The sequence below is a fragment of the Emydura macquarii genome, unplaced genomic scaffold (assembly GCF_026122565.2).
Source record: "Emydura macquarii macquarii isolate MOO-44397 ecotype Brisbane River unplaced genomic scaffold, CSIRO-AGI_Emac_v2 contig_1630, whole genome shotgun sequence".
In the NCBI taxonomy this organism is placed as follows: domain Eukaryota; kingdom Metazoa; phylum Chordata; order Testudines; family Chelidae; genus Emydura; species Emydura macquarii.
In genome coordinates this window covers 50637-72883 of record NW_027131767.1, presented here as the reverse complement: position 1 = coordinate 72883, position 22247 = coordinate 50637, and the positions used below count along the sequence as shown (strand labels likewise).

General features: G+C 48.4%; 1 protein-coding gene and 1 pseudogene across 1 annotated transcript; both read right to left on the bottom strand.

The window, feature by feature from the left end:
• Positions 1-7819: 7819 nt before the first annotated feature.
• On the bottom strand, positions 7820-8745 carry LOC137157924 (putative olfactory receptor 10D4; annotated as a pseudogene).
• A 5565-nt stretch (positions 8746-14310) lies between these two features.
• Positions 14311-15228, bottom strand: LOC137157933 (olfactory receptor 10D3-like). The gene has a single exon (XM_067555355.1). It carries the CDS (start codon positions 15226-15228, stop codon positions 14311-14313), a length of 918 nt encoding a protein of 305 aa, XP_067411456.1.
• Between the last annotated feature and the right edge of the window lie 7019 nt (positions 15229-22247).

Below are 22247 nucleotides of genomic sequence, written 5' to 3'. Positions count from 1 at the left end.
AACTGCTGCATTAAATTAAGCAAAGACAGGAGCTTCAGTGTAATGTTCCTAGTTAGCACCCGGTGCAATCTGCACCACCAGTCCGTTCTAGCAAGGCCCTCGGACTTGCCTCACTCAGGGATACATGAGCGATCTCCTTCGCTGTGCCCCAGACAATGTTGATAATGCCCATGGGAGTTTGCCAATGGAGGGCGGGGGGGCATCATGATGTGTTTAAAAACACAGCAACTGTCCAGGATTTAATATTGGCGGAGCTGTGAGTGACCCAGGGGAGTGCAATACACCAGGGGGAAAGGGCAGAGAACACAGGGAAGGGCACAGGGAGGGTGCAGGGTTATAAGAAGCTGCAGAGAGAACAGACACCTCCGAGCTGAAGAAGAAATTAAACAGAGCAGAGAAACAGTTAGGCAGTTTCTCTATTTCTATTGATGGGATCAGCACCGAGGCCCCTCCAGCCAGGTTTCCCCCAGTGGCTGGTACCAGCTTCTTCAGAAGTAGGTGCAAGGACCCTGAAGTGGGCGACTCTGGGCTAATCACCACAAGAACGTTTACCCTCAAACCCTTCCAGTCCGACGTTGGTTTCACCTGGGGGGACAAATCCTCCTTCTGCGTGAAGAGGTTGGTCAGGGAGATGTAAAGGGGTGAAGGGAGCTCTCAGAGCGTAGGGCTCTGGCCATGACCTCGCAGCTTGAACACCTGCCAGGCAGTGTGTCCAGATGCAGGGATTCACAGCCTGCTCGGTGTTTAATGCCAGAGGAGACCAGCAGCATCATCTACCCTGACCAGGCCTTGGCAGGCCACAGAAGTTCACCATAGAGGGCCAAGCCCAGTAACTCGTGCCTGCGGAAAGCCTGTCATCCACAGAGGCAATCTTGACTTGAAGACCTCAAAAGCCAGAGCATGCACTGCTTCCCTTGAGCGTTTCTGCCAGTGGTACTCACCCTGCTGACTGGGATTTGTCTCTGTTTAGCTCTGGGGTTTTATTCCTGGATGCGGGAGAGGAGTGGAGGGTTCAGTGAGCTAGAGTGGGGGAGCAGGGAGCTAGGACTCCTGGGTTCAATTCTGGTCTCTACATAGCAGTGAGTTTTAGCCCAGACGCCCCTGCAAAGATCACTCCTTGTTTCGCCCTTGGTTAATCATTACCCCCTTGGGGTTCACTCGCAGGGACACTTGGAGTTTGGATCCAGGACCCCTGTATATACTCTCTGTGATGCTTTTGTGCTAACAGAAATGGACTGTGCGCTGTGAAATCTGGCAGGTGACTGGTCATTCTTCTCCTTGTCCCTGAGACAGCGCAAACGACAGGTGCTCAGACCTGTGCAGCTAGTCACAGCACATTGCAGGGCGGTTTCCAGCTGAAATCCCTGGTCTAGAGGCAGAGGCAGACGGCTCTCCGCCCAGAGAGAGGTGACAACCGGAGGTGTGTGCTCTGAGGGGCTGCCACGAAGGGGCAGAGATGCAATTAACCCTGAAACTGCAAAACTCACAAGGGTCTGTTCTGGCCCTAAAGGCTATGAAAAGACGATCACATGGTTCCCTTGTCCTTCCACCCCACCACTCCTCACCCATTGCTTTGACCAAGCCACTAGATTCCATCAGCTGCCGGCTACACGGTGAGCTGCTCCGGGGTAGAACTGTCTGGGCACTGCTCGGCACAATGGGTTCCCGTCTCAGTTACTGTGTGTCTGCCAAGCGCTGGGCACAGTGGGGGGGGTCTGTTGCTGTGTGTCTAAGCAGTGCCTGCCACAAAGGGGTGCCAGTCCCTGAGCATCTGTGCGGTGCTTGGCACAAGGGAGCGTCCAGCCCAGGCAAGGCAAATCCGGTTAAATGAGGTTAATTAAGCAGCACCTGGGGAGAAGCAAGGCTGGAAAGGTTGATGGAGCCCAGCTGGGAAGGAGCAGGTGGGGATGGTATAAAGCCAGGAAGTTGGCAACCGTCGCTCCCTGGGAGAAGGGGCAGGGTGTGTTTTGGGCTATGGAGTGAAGCAGTGATTCCCTGGAAGGAGGAAGGTTGGGCTGGGAAGCCCAGAGAGGGGGTGAGCCGGCAGAGCTCCAGGGAAATAGTGAGAGGGGCTGGCAGCAAGCAGCCCATCGTTGCTAGACAGAGGGTCCCCCTGGGCTGGACCCTGCAGTAGCGGGTGAGCCTGGGTTCCCACCCCACCCACTGGGGCAGCGGCGCAGACTCGGCCATGGAGCAGAAGGCTGCCTCGGACAATTGTCTGCTGGGACTTTCCTACCCTGGAAGGGGAGGATTTTAATGACCTGGCCAGAGGGACAAGCCACGAAGACAGAGCACTCGGAGTTTCAGAGACACGGCAGGGCGCATGGATGAGCAGCGCAAGGAGGTGCTGGGCTGGAAGGTGAGACTCCCCAGGCACCCTAGCGGTGAGTAGACCCGTGATGGTCCCGAGCTCTGTTACTGTTTGTCTGTGCAGCGCTGGCACGCCGGTGTCCTGATCTCTGTGTGTCTGTGTGTCTGGGTGGCACCGGCCAGGTGGGGTCCTGCTCTCGCTGGTACTGTTTGTCTGTGCAGCCCCTGGCAGAACAGGGCGCCGGTCTCAGTTGGGCCTCCAGGTGCTACCATAATAGAGGCAATAAGTGTAAATGAGATCTGCCAGGCTGGCCTAGACCTGGGGCACTTGACTTGAGGCTGTCCTAGGAAACCTTTCATCTCTAGGTCTGCAGGCTGAACGCTGCCCAGATTGCGAGCAGCCAAGAGCCATGGCATCAGAGAAAAGGGCTGCAGCCCTTGGGGTCATTTTCACCAGCGAAGGATCTGGGCCAGGGTTCTTCAGAAAGATGCAGAGACCTTTCCTCCTGCAAAGGCTGCTCTTGCGGTCGCAGTGCTGGGCTGCGTTCCAAGAGCTCTCTGTGAAGGAGAGGTGCCCGGGTGTGTGCACATGGCGTGTGAACAGACAAGCTGCCAGGATGCAGCGCTCAGCGACGTGCAGCAGAGTTCCTGCCATTTGTAGGAGCAACACAACTTGCTGTTGTGGGCAGATTGCAACTCGGGAGACTTGGGTTCAAGATTTGCCACAGGCTGCCTGGGTGACTTGGGGTGAGTTACCTATGCTGGGCATGTCAAAGGAGCATGTGACAACCTCTCTGCTGCTCAGCCTGTGAAATGGGGAGGAAAACTCTTCTGTCCCTTGCAGGAGTGAGGTTAGATGCACTGGTGTAAATGAGGGGCCATGGAGGAACCCAGAGCGATGCATGCACTCAAGCAGAAATGGATCTTTCCAAGGCTCCTCACACTTCCCCTAACTCTCCACTTAGCTCAGCCACATGCCAGGAAAAAGAACCTTGGATTTTAAGCTGGTCAGGAATTTTCTGGTGTTTTGTGTGCATGAATCTCTTTTGTTGGGGTGGTTTTTTTGGAGGGGGAAGGGAGGACATGTTTTTGGTAGGCTAATGCCAATTTTTCTAAAACAGAACTGCTCATTAAACAGTGTTGGTTCAATGAAACACCTAACCCCAAAAGATAGATATTTGGTTAAAAATTTTCAAGATTGTCAAAGCATCACATTTCAATCTTGTCACACCAGAAAGTTGTAAGGTATTTGAGTGAAAGCAGCTCTTGGTTTAGCCATTTTAAAAAGGGGAGAAGGTCAATATTGACTGAAAAACTTTGAAATGATCAGAATAAAACATTTATTTTCCGCCAAGTGAATTTTTGGCAGTTTACACTGTTGAGATTTTGCTTTTTTCCGTTCTGACAAATTTCAAAATGTCAAAAATTTTCCTGAGACGGGAAAACCTTTTCCCACCCAGCCCTGCTTTGAAAGGAGACCTGCTCACATGTTGTCTGAGAGACATGCACCTCGGCGTCTACACATTACAGCCAGAAGTCAAAGTGAATTTGCTCAGTGTAAAAAGACCTAGGAGCATTAACTGCAATGGTGCTTTGGTGAGTTTTGCCAGCTGGGGATAGATATGACCTGCCTCACGTTAGAGCTGTCTCTGTACCTACAATGTAAAGAAGTGTCTATGTTAGAATTTAGCCACGAAATGAAGGTTATAACCTCTGTTTTGATCAAAAAGTGCCGTGACCTCGCCAATGGCCATGACTAATGACCCAAGCACTGCATTCATGTCCTGCACCCTGACTCAGAGAGTACAGCTACACAGGGATAAAAGACTTGCCACACAGCCCCGGCTGGCACAGGTCAGCTGCAGGTTTTTGATCCCTGTGTAGACATACCCAGAGAGAACAGGGCTATCTACTGAGCCCTCCACCCACTTCCCCCCAGCACAGTGCCCCCTAGAACTTTCCTGGGACATTGGGATTAGCACTGACTCCAAGCACATCCGAGTGGGTCGCCCGCTCCACGCTCTGCAAAGCAGCATCCTCTAGCAGAGCACTGGGCTCAGCCTGACTGGCAGGGGGGCTGCATGTGGGGAGAGGCCAGGCCTGAGATACCAGCCAGAGCAGTGTTCTGTCAGAATTGGTGCATTAAATGAAGCAAGGCATTTCCGTGTACTGGTCTTTGCCAGCACCAGGTGCAATCTGCAGGAGTGCTCCATTCAAGCAAGGCCCCCCGGGCTCTCCTCACTAAAGAAATACGTGGGTCGTCTTCACTTTGCCCAAACCAGGCTTCTAATAATGTCCCCTGGAGGCATCATCATCATGTGCTTAAAAACCCAGCAAAAGTCAACAGCTGAATATTGGCGCAGCTGTGAGCGACCTTGAGGGAGAGAAATACACCAGGGGCCGGGCGGGGGGAGTGAAGAGGAGGAATGGCAGAAACAAGGTGCAAGGTTATAAAACGCTGCAGAGAGAAAAGCTACGTCAGAGCTGAAGGAGAAATGTAAAAAATGAGTCATAGAAACAGACCCCCACCCCTCAACCCCCTCAGATAGACACTGAGGAACACGGAGATGAAAGACACCCTGATGAGATGGGGGGGCAGGAAACTGCCCGGGCCTGAGCTGTGATTTATCCTGCCTTCAGCAGGAGCTTCCTGAGAACTGGCTGACTTGGAGATGGTTCTCAGGACTCCTAGTTCTATCCGTGGCTCTGGGAGGAGGGTTGGGGTCTAACGCTTGAACTCCTGGGTTCGAGCCCTCCTTCTGGGGGCGTTTGTTCCAATACTCTTATGGCTAGAGAAGCACAGCTTGGCATGCGTGACTCTTGCATTGCATTTCTCTTTCATATGATAAGAGAAGGGTGGGGTGGGGGGTCAGGACTCCTGGATTCTTTTTCCATCTCTGCCGCAGACTCACTGTATGACCTTGGGCAAGTCACTTGGCATTCATTTCTCCATGAGGGTTATTTTCTGACTGCACAAAACCCAGGGTGGCAAGGCTAAATCCATTCAGGCCTGGTTGGAGGTGGGGCTGCAGTCACAGGGGCCATAGAAAAGCCATTCTGACCGCTGGGGGGGGGGCATGGGATTAGCATTGTGGGGCAGGAGCTGTGTATTTGTACAGCCCCTGTTGCAATGGGGTCCTGGGCCGTGACTGTGGCTCTAATGTTCTAATGCAAAAAGGAAAAGGAAAAAAAGAATTTCATGATCCCAGAAGAAGGGATCCCAGGGAAGAATCCAGCATGTTTGAAGTTCTTTAGGGACATAGCAATGGCCAAACTGCATCAGCCCATTGGTTCGCCCATGCCCTTCTCCCACCCTTTGGAACTGTCCACGCTCTTCAGCTCATACAAAGAAAATTACGTATGTCACCCTGTGTCTTATTTTTTGTAAACCCCCACCCCGTCCCCTGCTATGCCACACGAACACGTCTTGTCTCCCGTCAGCACGTCCCGTCTTTGGAGCACACTCTGTCTGTCTGTCTAGTGCCACACTCAGCACAATGGGGCCATGAACCTTGACAGGGATCCTGGGCAGGCCCTTCAGTGCTACAAAAGACCATGCTCAATATTTCACACGGGAGGCTGGATCTGTGGTGAGGGCGCCGTAGTGGGACTTCAGACAGCCCGTCTCAGTTCCCAGCTCCGCCGTAGACTCCCTGTGTCATTGATGTGTGTGTGTCTTAGTTTCCCATCTGTAAAATGGGGATAATGATGCCTCCTTTGGCGATTTAGAGCATCAGCTCCTTAAGGCAAGGACTGACCCTGCACAGAACTTGCCACCATGGAGCCAGAGCTCTAGGCATTGTTAGAGATCCACACGGCGTTAAATAGGACAGATCCCTGAGTGCTGTGAATCTGCTCTACCTGCACTGGAGTCCATGGACCAGATTCCCCAACTGGAGAGAACCAGCCGTAGCTCCGCTGGAGTCAGTGGTTCAGATCGCCAAGTGATGTCAAAGTGGCCATCACTGTATGCAGTGAGATTTCTATACATTTCTGGCCCAGTAGAATTACTTTCCTTGGTGCCCAGCTGATTGTGTGTTGTTGTAAGCAGGTTTTCAGTTGCAGAAGCTCCCTTTCCCATCTAGAGGGTGATGTTTACCCCTGTGCAGGTCCCTTGAAAACCCAATTTTCCATCAAAGAAAAGCTTCAAAGGAAAATGTACAACTAGTCCTTGACAACGATGATGAGGGGGTTTTATACAACTCACAATGTTCATGATTCATATAAATGTCTGATCCTTTTCTGAAATCTACTAAGCTGTTGACCTCAATAATATCTTGTGGTGATCAGTTTTTCGGGCTAAGTGTGCAAATATAATAAATATTTCCGGACTTAAGTGGTATATAACCGTTAAACTCACCCTCTGCAAAAACGAATGAACATAATATCACACCTCCACTTTAGGCTGGGAATTTCAAAGAGGCCTAAATGGAGCTAGGTGTCTAATTCCCATGGACTTTTAACTTCCTTCGGCCCTTTGCAAACCCCAGGCTCGAAGTTCAACTTTTTTTCCTTTCATGTTTTTATTGTTTTGTTAAGTTTCACTTTTTATTTGCCAGTCTCATAAATGGGTCCAGTCCTCTCCACACACTGGTTTCCAGCTTTATTTTTATTTTACACACCAAGAAGAAGCAACTTAGAGACAAGTTCCAATAAAACAGCTGAGGATGAAAAACAAAAACAAAACACCCCTCATTTTAGTCCTAGGTTTAGGTTTTATACACATTGAATGTTGCTCAAAATTCAAATGCAACAGATGCAGAAGACACAATACATATGTACAACAAGTCCAAAATACAGTGCCTGTGAGGAGTGTAGAGTTCTCACATCCACTAAACCTCCTATTAGCATGTTTTCTTCCTTTTTTATTTCTCTTTCTATCTCTCTGTCTGAGTAGAGGGGAACATTTACAAAACCACCGAAGTGACTTAGCAGAGCAAGCCCATTTTCAAAAGCCATTAAGAAGCCCAGTTCTCCCTGGGAGCCAGGTGTTTTGAAAGATCCCACTGGGTGCCTAAATATCTTCTAACATGTGGCCTAAGCTCTAGATTTACAAAGAGGATGAGGTGCCTAGTGGGATGCACTAAGACTTCTAAACAAGTCAGGTGCTGCTGACATTGGGTCCGTGCCAACTGGTGAAGGGAATTATTTTCTTCCTTTTCTTGAGTTTGCAGAAGATGCTGCCCTGGCTTCTGTAGATTTGTGCGATGAGACTGAGATGTTCAAAGTCAGCTAGAAGATTTGGTTCGCCAATTCCTGTTAATTTTAATGCAGACTGAGTGTGCCTATCCTTTAGGCAGCTTTGAACATATCAGCCTGAAAGCATGTCCAAGACAGCTAGATGCTTTTAGGAGCACTTCTATGATTTGTAGAACTCCAGATATACAGGGAGGGCTCTACGCGGAAGGAGAGAGAGAGACTCTCACATAAGACACATAAGAGCCATGCGGATGAATTCGTAGACATATTTCACTGCTCACCCACATGCTACTTCTGCAGATGCAGCACATCAACGTGCAGTCATTTTAACCCCTCTCAGTTTCCACAGAGCCCCTTTCACCTCCTTGTTCCTCAGTGTGTAGATGACCGGGTTCTGCATGGGCATAGCTACATAGTCAAAGAGATAAATATCTGTCACCAGCACTTTGCTCAGCTGTGGCTGTGTGTAGACCAGGGCGCAGGGCCCAAAGATCAGCATCACCACCGTCAGATGTGAGGCGCAAGTGGAGGCTGCTTTGCATCGCCCCTCAGCTGAGTTCATCTTCAGGATGGAGTAGACGATGTGGACGTAGGATACAAGGATGAGGAAGAAGCAGGTCATGGGCACCAGGCCATTATTGTAGAAACCCACGTCTCGATGACATACGTGTCCATGCAGGCCAAATTGGCCACCGGGAAGATGTCACAGAAGTAATAGTCCACCACATTGGACCCGCAGTAGGGCAGCGTGAAGGTCAGGCTGGTGAGAATGGTGACGTGAAAGGAGCTGGTGACCCAGGTGCCGGCAGCCAGGATGGCGCACACCCTCCAGTTCATGATGATCAGGTAGCGCAGTGGATGGCAGATGGCCACGTACCTGTCAAAGGCCATGATAGTGCAGAGCAGGCCCTCGGTGCAGCCTAGGAACTGAAAGAAGAAGACCTGAGAAATGCACCCGCCAAGCGAGATGGTTCTACTCTTGGTCCAGAGACTGACCAGCAATGTAGGGGTGCTGACGGAAGTGAATCCAATGTCCAGCACAGAGAGATTGCAGAGGAAGAAGTACATGGGGGTGTGCAGGCGGGAGTCACCGAGGATGGCTGATAGAATGAGCAGGTTGCCCAGGAGAGTGCAGAGGTAGAAAGCTAAGAAGATGACAAAGAGGATGGTCTCATGGCCTTTGGTGTTGGGGATCCCTAACAAAATGAATTCTGACCCCACAGTGCGATTCCCCATTTCCATGCGAGACGGGGTCATTCCTGAAAGCACAGAGATAATACAGCCAGATTAGCAATCTAAATAAATTATGGTGTGTTTATTCATAGCACACTACAACTTAATCTACAAGGGTAAACCTTTCTAAGCATCATAAATTAGGTGAAAGTGAGTGGAGAATCAGGACTCTAATATTTCATCGAGTCTATTTCATGCTACTCAATTTAATTGTCCTTTGTTCTTTTCCATTCAACCATCTTCTATCTATTCAGTTCTTGTAGATCATACTTGGAAGAAGTACATGGGGGTGTGCAGGTGGGAGTCACCGAGGATGGCTGATAAGATCCGCAGCTTGGGGTCAGGTCCTCACTGTGCAGTGCAGAACGCAGAAAGAGGAAATGTCTGCCTTGAAGATCTTACCATCCAAAGAAGAACAGACAAAGGGGATGTCCTACTCTCTATTCCAGTTTCTTCTCTTCTCTCCTCTCCTTTTCTAATTTCTTCACCTCTATTCTATGTGGACCCTTACTATGGTGACAAAGATGGGGTATCTTAGAGCCTTCCATTGGTGGATGAGGGGAAGTGACTAACATTTATCATATGTGGTTTGTTCCTTCTCTCACGCTCTCTGCAGAGGGATTATTGGGTGTGCAGTGGAGTTCTTGTTTGGCAGGGATTTGTTTTCATCACTGTAGGTGCTGCTCTGTGTTTGTGTTAAAGAGAGGGTACGGATGCAACATACGAACGAATGAATCTGATGAAGAATTGTCCCAGCTTTGTTAATTATATGAATTGTTATGGGTGTTTTACGGGAAAAAGGAAAAAGAGGAATAGTGACAGCTTGTCATCTGCTCAGCCATGATCAGCAGGTGTCTTCTGTGAATATCACAACAGGGGATTTTTAAGGTCAGATCTGAAGGACAGAAATGAAGTGTCTATTTGCATTTTATCAGGGAGTTTTCCCCATGCATGAGAGGTGCTTCTGGAAGGGAGAAGGGGCTGTGTTGGGATTATCACATGCTGGCTACACCACAGAGTTTACAGCAGCGTCGCTGTAGCACTGCTGGTACAGACAGGCTAAGCTGATGGGACAGAGCTCTACCGTCAACTTAAATACTCCAGCCCCCCGAGCAGCAGTAGCTATGTCAGTGGGAGAAACCCTCCCGTCCACACAGAGTTCTCCACACCAGTGCTTAACTCGGTGTAACTTACACTGGCTTATTCAACCCCCTGAACAATGTAACTAATACCAACCTTAACTGTTGTGTGTACATAGCCACACAGAGATTAACGGGGAGAGGGAGATAAAGCCACAACAGAGACAGGGAGACAGGTACTGCAGAGAGACACATGGACAGATGGATGGATGGATTTTTCTCTAAAGAAAATATTTGGGTGACATCATCCTTGAGTTAGGTGGAGACTGACAGATTTCAAGACATGAAGAGACTGAGGGACAGAGAGAAAATCTTCACCAAGCCACGAGTCTTACACTGGCTGCATTGGAAGAGGATGATCCAGCTGAATGGAATTTTCCTCTTCCCCCTGGCCGTGACCCTGTGTAGAAGTGTCCAGATTTCTTACCCAAAACAGCACATCACACAGCAGAGGTGCCCAGTCTGCGCTTTTGTTATCCAGCCTGCAGACCTCATCGTCTCTGAAGGTAGCCAGGGATGTCCACAGCCATTGCCACAGGCTGCTGCAGAGCCCAGAGCTTTCTCACAGCTTCCCACAGCCTTTAGTCTGTCCATGGTCTTTAAATCACCCAAGGTCCCTTTGGGACCCGGTCTCTGAATCCCCTCCAAGCTCCTGGTCTGAGACCTCAGCAGAGTCACCAATTAACTGAGATGTTGCATCATTTTAGAGGACACTCATAGACCCCCAGGACCAGCTGCTCCTGTGCCCCCTTCTGTCCCTTTGTGTATCTGGATGTAGTCATGTAGTTGTGTGATTATCTGTGAGGGTGAAAGTCAGCGCTGTGCAGATGGACAGCGTATGTCCCGTCCACCACTTGGCATCACCTTTTACAATCCAGTACAATCTGGCAGTTTAGCGGTCCCTAGCAACTCCAGGAAGATCATGGCCCTAGTGTTCTGGGTGCCACTCAGATAGTGTGAGACAGTCTCTGCCTTTCAGAGTTCACAAACATAGGAAAGGTTACCAGCCCGTTTTACAAGGGGGAACTGAGGCACATAGAATTGGAGGGTGAGATTTTCAAAGGAGCCAGGCTCCCAGAACTCATTCTAGTGCAGTGGGCTTTGGGTTCCTAACTCCTATTGGCTTTCTTGAAAATCTCAGAGTGATTGAATTGTCTGAGGTCACAAAAGAGCCGGGAATGTGGCCCAGCGGTCTAGGATTCCAGTCTGAGCATTACCCCCAACACCATCCCTTCTCGTTCCACTGGGATGAACATCACTCTGCGTCTTTCTGGGTCCTGGGCATGTTCTCTTACCCAGCCCTTTGCAGCACCAGTGTTCATGGGGAGAAAGGATCTTTAGAGAATTAAGGTTGATTTAACTTATAAAAGCTGCTCCTTCACTAGCCTGGTAAGGCTTGTCTTGCACCTGTATTGTGCTTTGATGCTAAAGGCTTAGCAGTGGTTGGCTACATCGCTGGCATAGCCTGTAACCTAAACCAGTCCATAGACCCACACACAGAGGGTGTGACAGAGCCAGGGAAGCAGGACTGTGTTAGGGATTTGTCAGCACTGAGATCATGGATCCGTTTGCTGCTGCCATAGCAGAGCAGTGTCAGTAAGGCCCTTTGCAATTCTTTTCATCGCTGTCATTTCTTGCTGTTCCTGTGGTGGGCGTCTTATTTGGGAGCCGGACTGAAGTGGCAGAAGGCAGAAGTTATAATTAGTCTCTGTAGACAGATTATCCCAGCTCAGTCATAACATACCAGGGCGTGCAGCCGCCTTTGGGGTTAATTAAAATGCAGGTGTTCTAATGAACGCCCAGGGGGGCCCTTATCACTGTGCTGGGTAGCAGCTCTCAGGTTACTCGTGGCTGGCACCAGCTGAGTTCCATGTGTCACTGCCAGGAACAGCAGGGCCGAGCTGCATTTTACTCTTTTTATTTGTATTCTCACTGCTCTGATCAGAGGCGGTTGGGACCTGCTGATGATGGGCAGAGGGCACGGTTCAAAGGCACACACACGCTCTGCTCTCAGCTGCCCTTCCCTGCAGCTCCCACAGCAAAGTGTTTGCTTCTCCGTCTCCCCGGGGTCACAGCTTGTAGCCTGCTCCAGGAGCCACTGGACAGGGAGGTGGGCTGGCCAGCAAACCCTGAACCGTCACCTGACCACTCATGCTCCCACCCTGGGTCGCCTCTGATTCTTATCATTGGTATTATGGTAGGACCTACAGACAAGAACTCATATGTGAGCCCCTTTCTGCTGGGTGTTGCGCGGACACATAGTGAGAGTCCGTCACTGTCTGAAATGGATACACATTTAATGGATGGGAGAGACAAAGGATTTAATGATGCCTGTTTAACAGATGGGGAAACTGAGGCACAAAACAATTCAGTGAGTCAAATAGGGAATCTTCCACACAACCTGTCCTTGAACCCAGATCTCCTGTGTCCCACTCCTTTGTCTTAGCCACAAGATAATGCTTCACAAATAACCCCCTTTGGCTCTTTAAATGTAGGTGTGTTGAACTGATACAGTTCTCAGTTACTAAACACTATAGCCACCTGCTCTCCCTCCTTCTCCCTCTGCAGCCATCCAGTGCCCAGCGCCTGCAGGTCAATGCAGATTTCCCATTGTCCATCAGAAGTTACAGCCGCTTTTAGAGTCAATGTCCACAGCTGTGCACCTCTCTTCCATTCCAAGTTCTCTTTGCTCAGTCGCCCTCTTCTTGGTTTGTGGCTCTTTGGAAATTAGTTTTCTGGAGAACAGCAAAGAAACAACAGAGAAAATTCAGGCTGACCCTGAAAGGGGAGCTGCAGTGCTGGGAGTGGTGCAGGCAATTCAGGAGGGGCGTTCCTCCCTCCGTTAGGGCTGTTTTTAATGCCGGGATGTTGTGATAGTGTGCACTGTCCTACAGGGAAAAGGGCAGGCAGCGTGGATCACATTGTCTGCCTCGGGTGCCTTTCCTTTTTTTACTTTATTTTTTTTTTAATTAATGAGCGAAATCCCTCTTCATAAGAGCTGATGACAACTCTCAAAAATATTCTTTTTCTTTTGTAGAAGGCCATTAGAGGGTAATGGGCACTGCACCCACACCGGTGAGAGACAGACCCTGCCCCGAAGAGCTTACAAGAGAAATGGGTGGGAGAAAAGAGTGATTTGTATCTCAGTGTCTCAGGTGGGGAACTGAGCCCAAGAGAGATTAAGTCACTTCTCTAACTTCCTGCCAAGCTCTAATACTAACCCTTGCATAAATATATTCACTTCCTGCCTCACCCAAAGCCTGGGGAATTTTATTGATTTCATGCGTAACCTGACCCCCAGCATCACCTAACTGCCCTCGGCCCAACCTCAATAAGAGTATAATTCCTTTGACCTTTTCCCTAACCTTAGGAAAACACCCATGTCCTCCTCAATAGCCCTGGAAAGCTCCATTGACTTCCATCCTAAACCTAATCCTAAACCTGTAATAACTCCACCAACCTCCTCACCAGTCTGGATCTCTTGGTAAGGGCGGGTCAAGCAAACAGTGTGTATTTTAATACAGTGAAATGTAAGCATGTATATCTGGGAGCAAAGAATATAGGCCATGTTTATGGGATGGAGGCTGTATCCTGAGAAGCATCGACTCTGAAAAAGATTGGGCAGTCGTGGTGGAAAAACAGCTGAACCTAAGCTCGCAGTGAGATGCTGTGGCCAAAAGAACTAATGTAATCCTAGTGCATAGAGGAGGAATCTCGAGTACGAGCAGAAAGGTTCTTTTACCTCTAGATTTGGCATTGATGCAACTGCTGATGGTATACTCTATCCAGTTCAGGGGTTCACAGTTCAAGAAATGTGCTGCTAAATTGGAGAGGATTTAGCAAAGAACCATGTGAATAACTGAAGGATTAAAAAACGTGTGTTAGAGCGATAGACTTAAAGAGTTCGAGCTATTTACCTTAACAAAAAGCTGGACAAGCAGTAACTTGATTAACACTTGTAAGTATCTACATGTGGAACAGATACTTGATAATGGGCTCTTCAGCCTACCAGAGAATGGTTTAACATGATCCAATAGCTGGAAGTTGAAGGTAGACAAATTCAGACTGGATATACCGCGTACATTTTCAATAAAGAGAGTAATTTGATCCTTGGTAATTTGTCTGAATGGTTTAATGGAGTCTCCATCGAGGACAATTTTAATATCAAGAATGATGTTTTTCTACAAGACATGTTCTAGGGGGCACTGTTTGAAGACCAGATACTGGGCTAGATGGACCATTGGTCTGACCCAGATGATCACAGTGGTCCCTTTTGGCCCTATAATCTATTAATCTAACTCTAACCCTGGAGTAACTCCACTGACCTCCTTCCTAATTCTAACCTAACCCTGGCATAAATCCGTTGACATCCTGACCACCTCTGTTGGAAGACATTCCATTTCAGCTAGCAATTTTTGCAGGACTGGGATTAGCCCCCTTTCAGTTTCCTGAATGCTTCCTTGACTTCCTTATTCCTCAGCGTGTAGATGACTGGATTCAGCATCGGGGTGACCACGTTACAAAAGATCAGAATGGCAGTAGCCAGCACATTGCTCAGGGATGGCTGGGTGTAGAGGAGGGCACAGGGCCCAAAGAAGAAGCATACCACTGTCAGGTGTGATGCACAAGTGGAAAACGCTTTCCGACGGCGCTCAGCACTGTGCATTCTCACCACGGAGGCAGCAATCCTGACGTAGGACATGAGGATGAGGAGGAAGCAGGTCATGGGCACCACCCCAGTGTTGGTAAAAGTCACGGTCTCGATGATGTACGTGTCTGCACAGGCCAGCTTGGCCACAGGGAAGATGTCACAGAAGTAATAGTCCACCACATTGGGCCCGCAGTAGGGCAGCGTGAAGGTCAGGCTGGTGAGAATGGTGGCATGAAAGGAGCTGCTGATCCAGGTGCTGGCAGCCAGGATGGTGCACACCCTCCAGTTCATGATGATCAGGTAGCGCAGCGGGTGGCAGATGGCCACGTACCTGTCAAAGGCCATGACGGTGTAGAGCAGGCATTCCGTGCTGCCTAGGAAGTGGAAGAAGAAGACCTGGGACATGCACCCACCCAGCGAAATGGTTCTACTCTTGGTCCAGAGACTGACCAGCAATTTAGGGGTGCTGATGGAGGCGAATCCAAGGTCTACCAAAGAGAGATTGCAGAGAAAGAAGTACATGGGGGTGTGCAGGCGGGAGTCACCGAGGATGGCTGATAGAATGAGCAGGTTGCCCAGCAGGGTGCAGAGGTAGAAAGCTAAGAAGATGACAAAGAGGATGGTCTCATGGCCTTTGGTGTTGGGGATCCCTAACAAAATGAATTCTGACACCACAGTGCAATTCCCCATTTCCATGCTAGACAGGGTAATTCCTGGAAGCACAGAGATAATGCAGCCAGATTAGCAATCTCAATAAATTATGGTGTGTTTATTCCTTAGCACACTACAACTTAATCTACAAGGGTGAACCTTTCTAAGCATCATAAGTTAGGTGAAAGTGAGTGGAGAATCGGGACTTTAATATTTCATTGATTCTATTTGATGCTATTCAATTTAATTTTCCTTTCTTCTTTTCCATTCAACCATCTTCTATCTATTCAGTTCTTATAGATCATACTGGGAAGAAGTACATGGGGGTGTGCAGGAGGGAGTCACCGAGGATGGCTGATAAGATCCGCAGGTTGCCCAGCAGGGTGCAGAGGTAGAAAGCTAAGAAGATGATGAAGAGGATGGTCTGAAGGCCATCAGTGTTGGGGATTCCTAAAAGGATGAAATGAGTCACCACAGTGCAGTTGACCAACCCCACAATGGACTCATTCCTAGGGTAGGGGAGAGAAATAATGCCAATGAGTTAGTGAAACAAAAAAACATAACATCCTTTTTATACCTTCTATGCTCACCCTTCCTTCCACTACCGCCGCTTTACTTCATGCCACCCCATTACTGCCTTTCATTCGTAGTAGTTTATATTGACATCATTTTCATGTCTGCTGGGATCAGGTCCACACTGTGCAGTGCAGAATGCAGAAAGTGAAAATGTCTGCCTTCAAAATCTTACCATCCAAAGATGAACAGACAAAGGGGATGTCCTATTCTATTCTACTCTATTCCAGTTTCCTTTCTTCTCTCCTAACCTCTTCTAATTTCATCTCTATTCTATACAGGCTCTTACCCCATCTTTATCACCACAGCATCTTAGATTCTTCTAGTGGTGGATTAGGGGATGTGACCAACATTTGTCATACGTTGTTTGTTCCTTCTCTCATCCTCTCTGCACAGGGATTATTGTGTGTGCAGTGGAGTAGTATGTTTCGGCAGGGATTCATTTTTATCAATGTAGGTGCTGCTCTGTGTTTGTGTTAAAGGAGAGGGTGGAGATGCAACATACGAACAAATGAATCTGGTGAAGAATTGTCCCAGCTTTGTTAATGATATGAATTTTTTGGTGGTTTTTATGCGGGTAAGAAAGACAGGGAAAAGGAAAAAAGAGGAATATCGACAGCTTGTCATCTGCTCAGCCATAATCAGCAGGCTGCATTCGGTGAATATCATGACGGGATTTGTAAACTCAGAATAATGAAGTGTCTATTTGCATTTTCTAAGGGAGCTTTTCCCATTCATGAGAAGTGCTGTTGGAAAGGGAGAAGGTGCCGTGTTGGGGTTATAACATTCTGGCTACAACCCAGAGCTTACACCAGCGTCGCTGTAGCACTGCTAGTACAGGCAGGCTAAGCAGATGGGACAGAGCTCTATCGTCATGTAAAATACTCCAGCCCCCGCGAGCAGCAGTGGGAGAAGCTCTCCCGTCCACACAGAGTTGTCCACACCAGCGCTTAGGTCAGTGTAACTTACGCTGGCTTATTCAACCCCCTGAACAACGTAATTTACACCGCCCTAAGCTGTGGTGTGTACATAGCCACACAGAGATTAACAGAGAGAGGGAGATAAATGATACACATGCACAAGAAAGAGACAGGCAGACAGGTACGGCAGAGAGACGCATGGACAGATGGGTGGACGGATTTTTCTCTAAAGAAAATATTTGGGTGACATCATTCTTGAGTGAGGCAGAGACTGACAGATTTCAAGACAGGAAGAGAGTGAGGGACAGAGAGAAAATCTTTACCAGACCGGATGTCTTACACTGGCTGCATTGGGAGAGGACAATCCAGCTGAATGGAATTTTCCTCTTTCCCCTGGCCGTGACCCCTGTGTAGAAGCATCCAGATTTCTTACCCAAAACAGCACATCACACAGCAGAGGTGCCCAGTCTGTGGTTTTGTTATCCAGCCTGCAGACCTCATCGTCTCCGAAGGTAGCCAGGGATGTCCACAGCCTATTGCCACAGGCTGCTGCAGAGCCCCAGAGCTTTCTCACAGCTTCCCACAGCCTTTAGTCTGTCCATGGTCTTTAGATCACCCAAGGTCCCTTTGGGACCTGGTCTCTGAATCCCCTCCAGGCTCCTGGTCTGAGACCTCAGCAGAGTCACCAATTAACTGAGATGTTGCATCATTTTAGAGGACACTCACAGACCCCCAGGACCAGCTGCTCAGCTGGCATAAATAAAGGTAGCACTATTAACCTGAAAGGACTGGATCCTCATTTCCGCCAGGCTGCATATTCTCCTCTCACTCGGCATGATCTGAATCCTGAGTAACTCCATTAGGTTTGATGGGGCTGATTCCCCTCTGTCACTCATCCTGCTTGTGTAAATCAGGACTAACTCCATTGGACTCAAAGGAGCTATGTAGATTTACACCAGCTGTGAATCTAACCCAAAAATGATGAGGGGACATGGGATGTTAATTATCATCTAGTCTGTTCCGCCGTGTAACACAAGCCAGTGAATTCCACCCAGGAGTGTGAAATAGAAGTGAACTGGGCCTGGTGTTCACCTAGTGTCTCTGTCATCAACAGAGTTTTCCCCTTGGTTTGTATTAGCAGCTTCCCTTCCCCCCCCTGTCTTTTTGGGCTACTGGATGTAGTCATGCAGTTGTGTGATTATCTGTGGGGGTAAAAGTCAGCGCTGTGCAGATGGACAGGGTATGTCCCGTGCACAACTTGGCATCACTTTTTACAATACAGTACAGACTGGCAGTATTGTGGTCCCTAGAAACTCCAGGAAGACCATGGACCCAGTGTTCTGGGTGCTGCTCAGACACAGCATGAGACAGTCCCTGCCTTTGAGAGTTCACAGACAGAGGAAGGGTTACCAGCCCGTTTTACAAGGGGGAACTGAGGCACAGAGAATTTGAGGGTGAGATTTTCAAAGGAGCCAGGGTCCCAAAGCTCATTCTAGTGCATTGGGCTTTGGGCTCCTAACACCTGTTGGCTTGCTTGAAAATCTCAGACTGATTGAATTGTCTGAGGTCACAAAAAGAGTGTGTGGAAGAGCCAGGAATGTGGCCCAGCGGTCTAGGATTCCAGTCTGTGCATTACCCCCAACACCATCCCTTCTCATTCCACTGGGATGAACATTGCTCTGCGTCTTTCTGGGTCTCGTGCATGTTCTCTTACCCAGCCCTTTGCAGCACCAGTGTTCATGGGGAGAAAGGATCTTTAGAGAATTAAGGTTGATTTAACTTATAAAAGCTGCTCCTTCACTAGCCTGGTAAGGCTTGTCTTGCACCTGTATTGTGCTTTAATGCTAAAGGCTTAGCAGTGGTTAGCTACATCGCTGGCATAGCCTGTAACCTAAACCAGTCCATAGACCCACACACAGAGGGTGTGACAGAGCCAGGGAAGCAGGGCTGTGTTAGGGATTTGTCAGCACTGAGATCATGGATCCGTTTGCTGCTGCCATAGCAGAGCAGTGTCAGTAAGGCCCTTTGCAATTCTTTTCATCGCTGTCATTTCTTGCTGTTCCTGTGGTGGGCATCTTATTTGGGAGCCGGACTGAAGTGGCAGAAGGCAGAAGTTATAATTAGTCTCTGTAGACAGATTATCCCAGCTCAGTCATAACATACCATGACGTGCAGCCGCCTTTGGGATTAATTAAAATGCAGGTGTTCTAATGAATGCCCAGGGGGGCCCTTATCACTGTGCTGGGTAGCAGCTCCCAGGTTACTCTTGGCTGGCACCAGCTGAGTTCCATGTGTCATTGCCACAAACAGCAGGGCCGGAGCTGCATTTTACTCTTTTTACTTGTATTCTCACTGTTCTGATCAGAGGCGGCTGGGACCTGCTGATGGTGGGCAGAGGGCACAGTTCAAAGGCACGCACACGCTCTGCTCTCAGCTGCCCCTCCCTGCAGCTCCCACAGCAAAGTGTTTGCTTCTCTGTCTCCCCGGGGTCATAGCTTGTAGCCTGCTCCAGGAGCCACTGGACAGGGAGGGGGCCTGGCCAGCAAACCTGGGAAGAAATCTGCACTCATGTGACATCTCCTGTCCCCACCCTGGGTCACCTCTGATTCTTATCATTGGTATTTTGGTAGGACCTACAGACTGGAACTAAGATGTGGGCCCCTTTCTGCTGGGTGCTGCGCGGACACATAGTAAGAGACTGCCCCTGTCTGAAATGGATACACATTTAATGGATGAGAGAGACAAAGGATTTAATGATTCCTGTTTAACAGATGGGGAAACTGAGGCACAACGCAATTCAGTGAGTTACTGAAGGTCAAATAGGGAATCTTCCACAGAACCTGACCTTGAACCCAGATCTCCTGTGTCCCACTCCTTTGTCCTAGCCACAAGATAATGCTTTGCAAATAATTCTCATGGGCTCTTTAAATGTAGGTGTGTTGAACTGATACAGTTCTCAGTTACTAAACACTATAGTCACCTGCTCTCCCTCCTTCTCCCTCTGCAGCCATCCAGTGCCCAGCACCTGCAGGTCAATGCAGCTTTCCCATTGTCCATCAGAAGTTACAGCCGCTTTTAGAGTCAATGTGCACAGCTGTGCACCTCTCTTCCATTCCAAGTTCTCTTTGCTCAGTCGCCCTCTTCTCGGTTTGTGACTCTTTGGAAATTGGTTTCCTGGACAACGGCAAAGAAACAACAGAGAAAATTCAGGCTGACCCTGGCCGTGCAAAGGGGAGCTGCAGTGCAGGGGGGTGCAATCAACTCAGGAGGGGCGCTCCTCCCTCAGTCAGGGCTGTTTTCAATGCCAGAATGTTGTGGTAGTGTGGATTGTCCTGCAGGGAAAAGGGCAAGTGTCATGGCTCACATTATCTGCCTCGGGTTCTTTTCCTTTTTTTTATTTTAATTGTTTTTTAATTTATGGGCAAAAACCCACTTCATAAGAGCCGATGACGACAATTCACAAAAATATTAATTTTAGTTTGTAGAAGGCAATTAGAGGGTACTGGGCACTGCACCCACACCGGAGAGAGACGGACCCTGCCCCAAAGAGCTTACAAGAGAAATGGGTGAGAGAAAAGAGTGATTTGTATCTCAGTGTCTCAGGTGGGAGATTAAGTCACTTCTTTAACTTCTAATCTCACACTTCCACTTTAGGTTGGAAATGTCAAAAGGGCCTGAAGTGAACTAGTTTTCCAATTACTACAGACATTTAACTTCCTTGGGCACTTTGGAAATCACAGCCTCAAAGTCCAACTCTATTTCCTTTCATATTCTTGTTGTTTTGTTAAATTTCACCTTTTATTTGCCAGTCTCATAATTGGGTCCAGTCCTCTCCACACACTGGTTTGCAGGTTTATTTTTAATTGGCACACCAAGAAGAAGCACAGGCAACGTAGAGACAAGTTCCGATAAAACAGCTGAGGGTGGGAAACAGGAAAAAATCCTCATTTGATTCCCAGGTTTTGGTTTTCATACACATTGAATGTTGCTCAAAATTCAAGTGCAACGGATGCAGAAGACACAATACGTACGTAGCACAAGCCCAAAATACAGTGCATGTGATGAGTGTAAAGTTCTCACCTCCATTAAATCTTCTATTAGCTTCTTTTCTTCCTTTTTATTTATCTTTCTAGCTCTGTCTGAGCAGAGGGTAAAATGTACAAAACCCCCCTAAGTGACTTAGGGGAGTAAGTCTCATTTCCAAAAGCCATTAAGGAGCCTAATTCTCACTGACATTCAGTGGGATATAGGCTCCCAATGGCCAGATTTTCAAAGGTGCAGACAGGCACATAGTGGGATTTTCAATGGATCCTGGTGTTTAGGCCCAGATTTTTTTTTACAGTTCAGGGCAACTGCACTTGCATTTTCCCTTAATGGTCCAGCAAGGGCCAATGCTCTCAGTTCCCAGTTCCGTAGTCTGTGCCTTTCTTGAGTGGAAACCCACATCTCTCTCCTTGCTGACTGGGGTCTTCGCAATAACACACACACAGCTGCATTTTTAATACAATGGGCCTCCAAGGTATTAAAGCTCATGCAGTAAGTTTTATCCAGAATAGTGCAGGAAATTGCTGTCTGTCCCCCTTTTAAAAATCTGGCCCCAGACTCTGGTTGATTTCAAGGGGGGCTAGGTGCCTGCGTGCTTCTGAAAATCCTGCCAGGTGTCTAAATATCCTCTAGCCAAACATCTAGATTTACAAAGGGGTTTATGTGCCTAGTGGAATTTACTAAGGCTTTTAAATAGGTCAGGTGCTCAACTCCCATTAACAGTAAATGGGAGGCTGGTGGCTGACTCACTCAAGGTGCTCTTGAAAACCCTATTAGGTGACAAAATGCCTTTGAAATCTGGTCCTCAGGAGCCTCAATCCCAGGGCCTTTCAGTGAGATTTAGGCCTGGTCTACACTTACCTTAAAATTCAACGGCAGTTGACGGGAGTTATACAAGCTACGCAGAGTAGATTGCGTAACGTCCGTCAACTTCTTAACTTCCGTTTTACACGGCGTCTTCACTGCGCCGCAGTACTTGAAGGGGTCGTTTTCACAAGTCGACTTCCACATCGATTGAGCGGCTCCTCACTGACCACACAATCAATCCAGAAAGATTGATCTGATGGTGGCAAATTTGCAGCCGTCAGTGAAGACGTACCTTAGACTGTTAAATGCCTCCATCACTTCTGATGGGGCTGGGGTTGGTCCTGCTCTGAGCAGGAGGCTGGACTAGATGACCTCTTGAGGTCCCTTCCAACCGTGTTCTTCTATGATTCTATGAAAATAGGATTTACATTCCTACATCACTGAGGTGGTTTTGAAAATTTTACCACAAATCCTTTGAACTTCAGGACGTGCTGAAAAACCAGCTGTTCTCCCAGGATCGTGAGGCAGCTCTCTAGCACAGCTTCCTGCTGACATGTGGTTTGTGCCAGATGATGAAGAGAATTTTTTTCTTCCCTTTCTTGAGTTTGCAGAAGATGCTGCCCTGGCTTCTGTAGCTTTGTGCAATGAGGCTAAGACTTTCAAAGTCAGCTATGAGATTTGGATCTCCAATTCCTATTAATTTTAATGCAGACAGAGTGT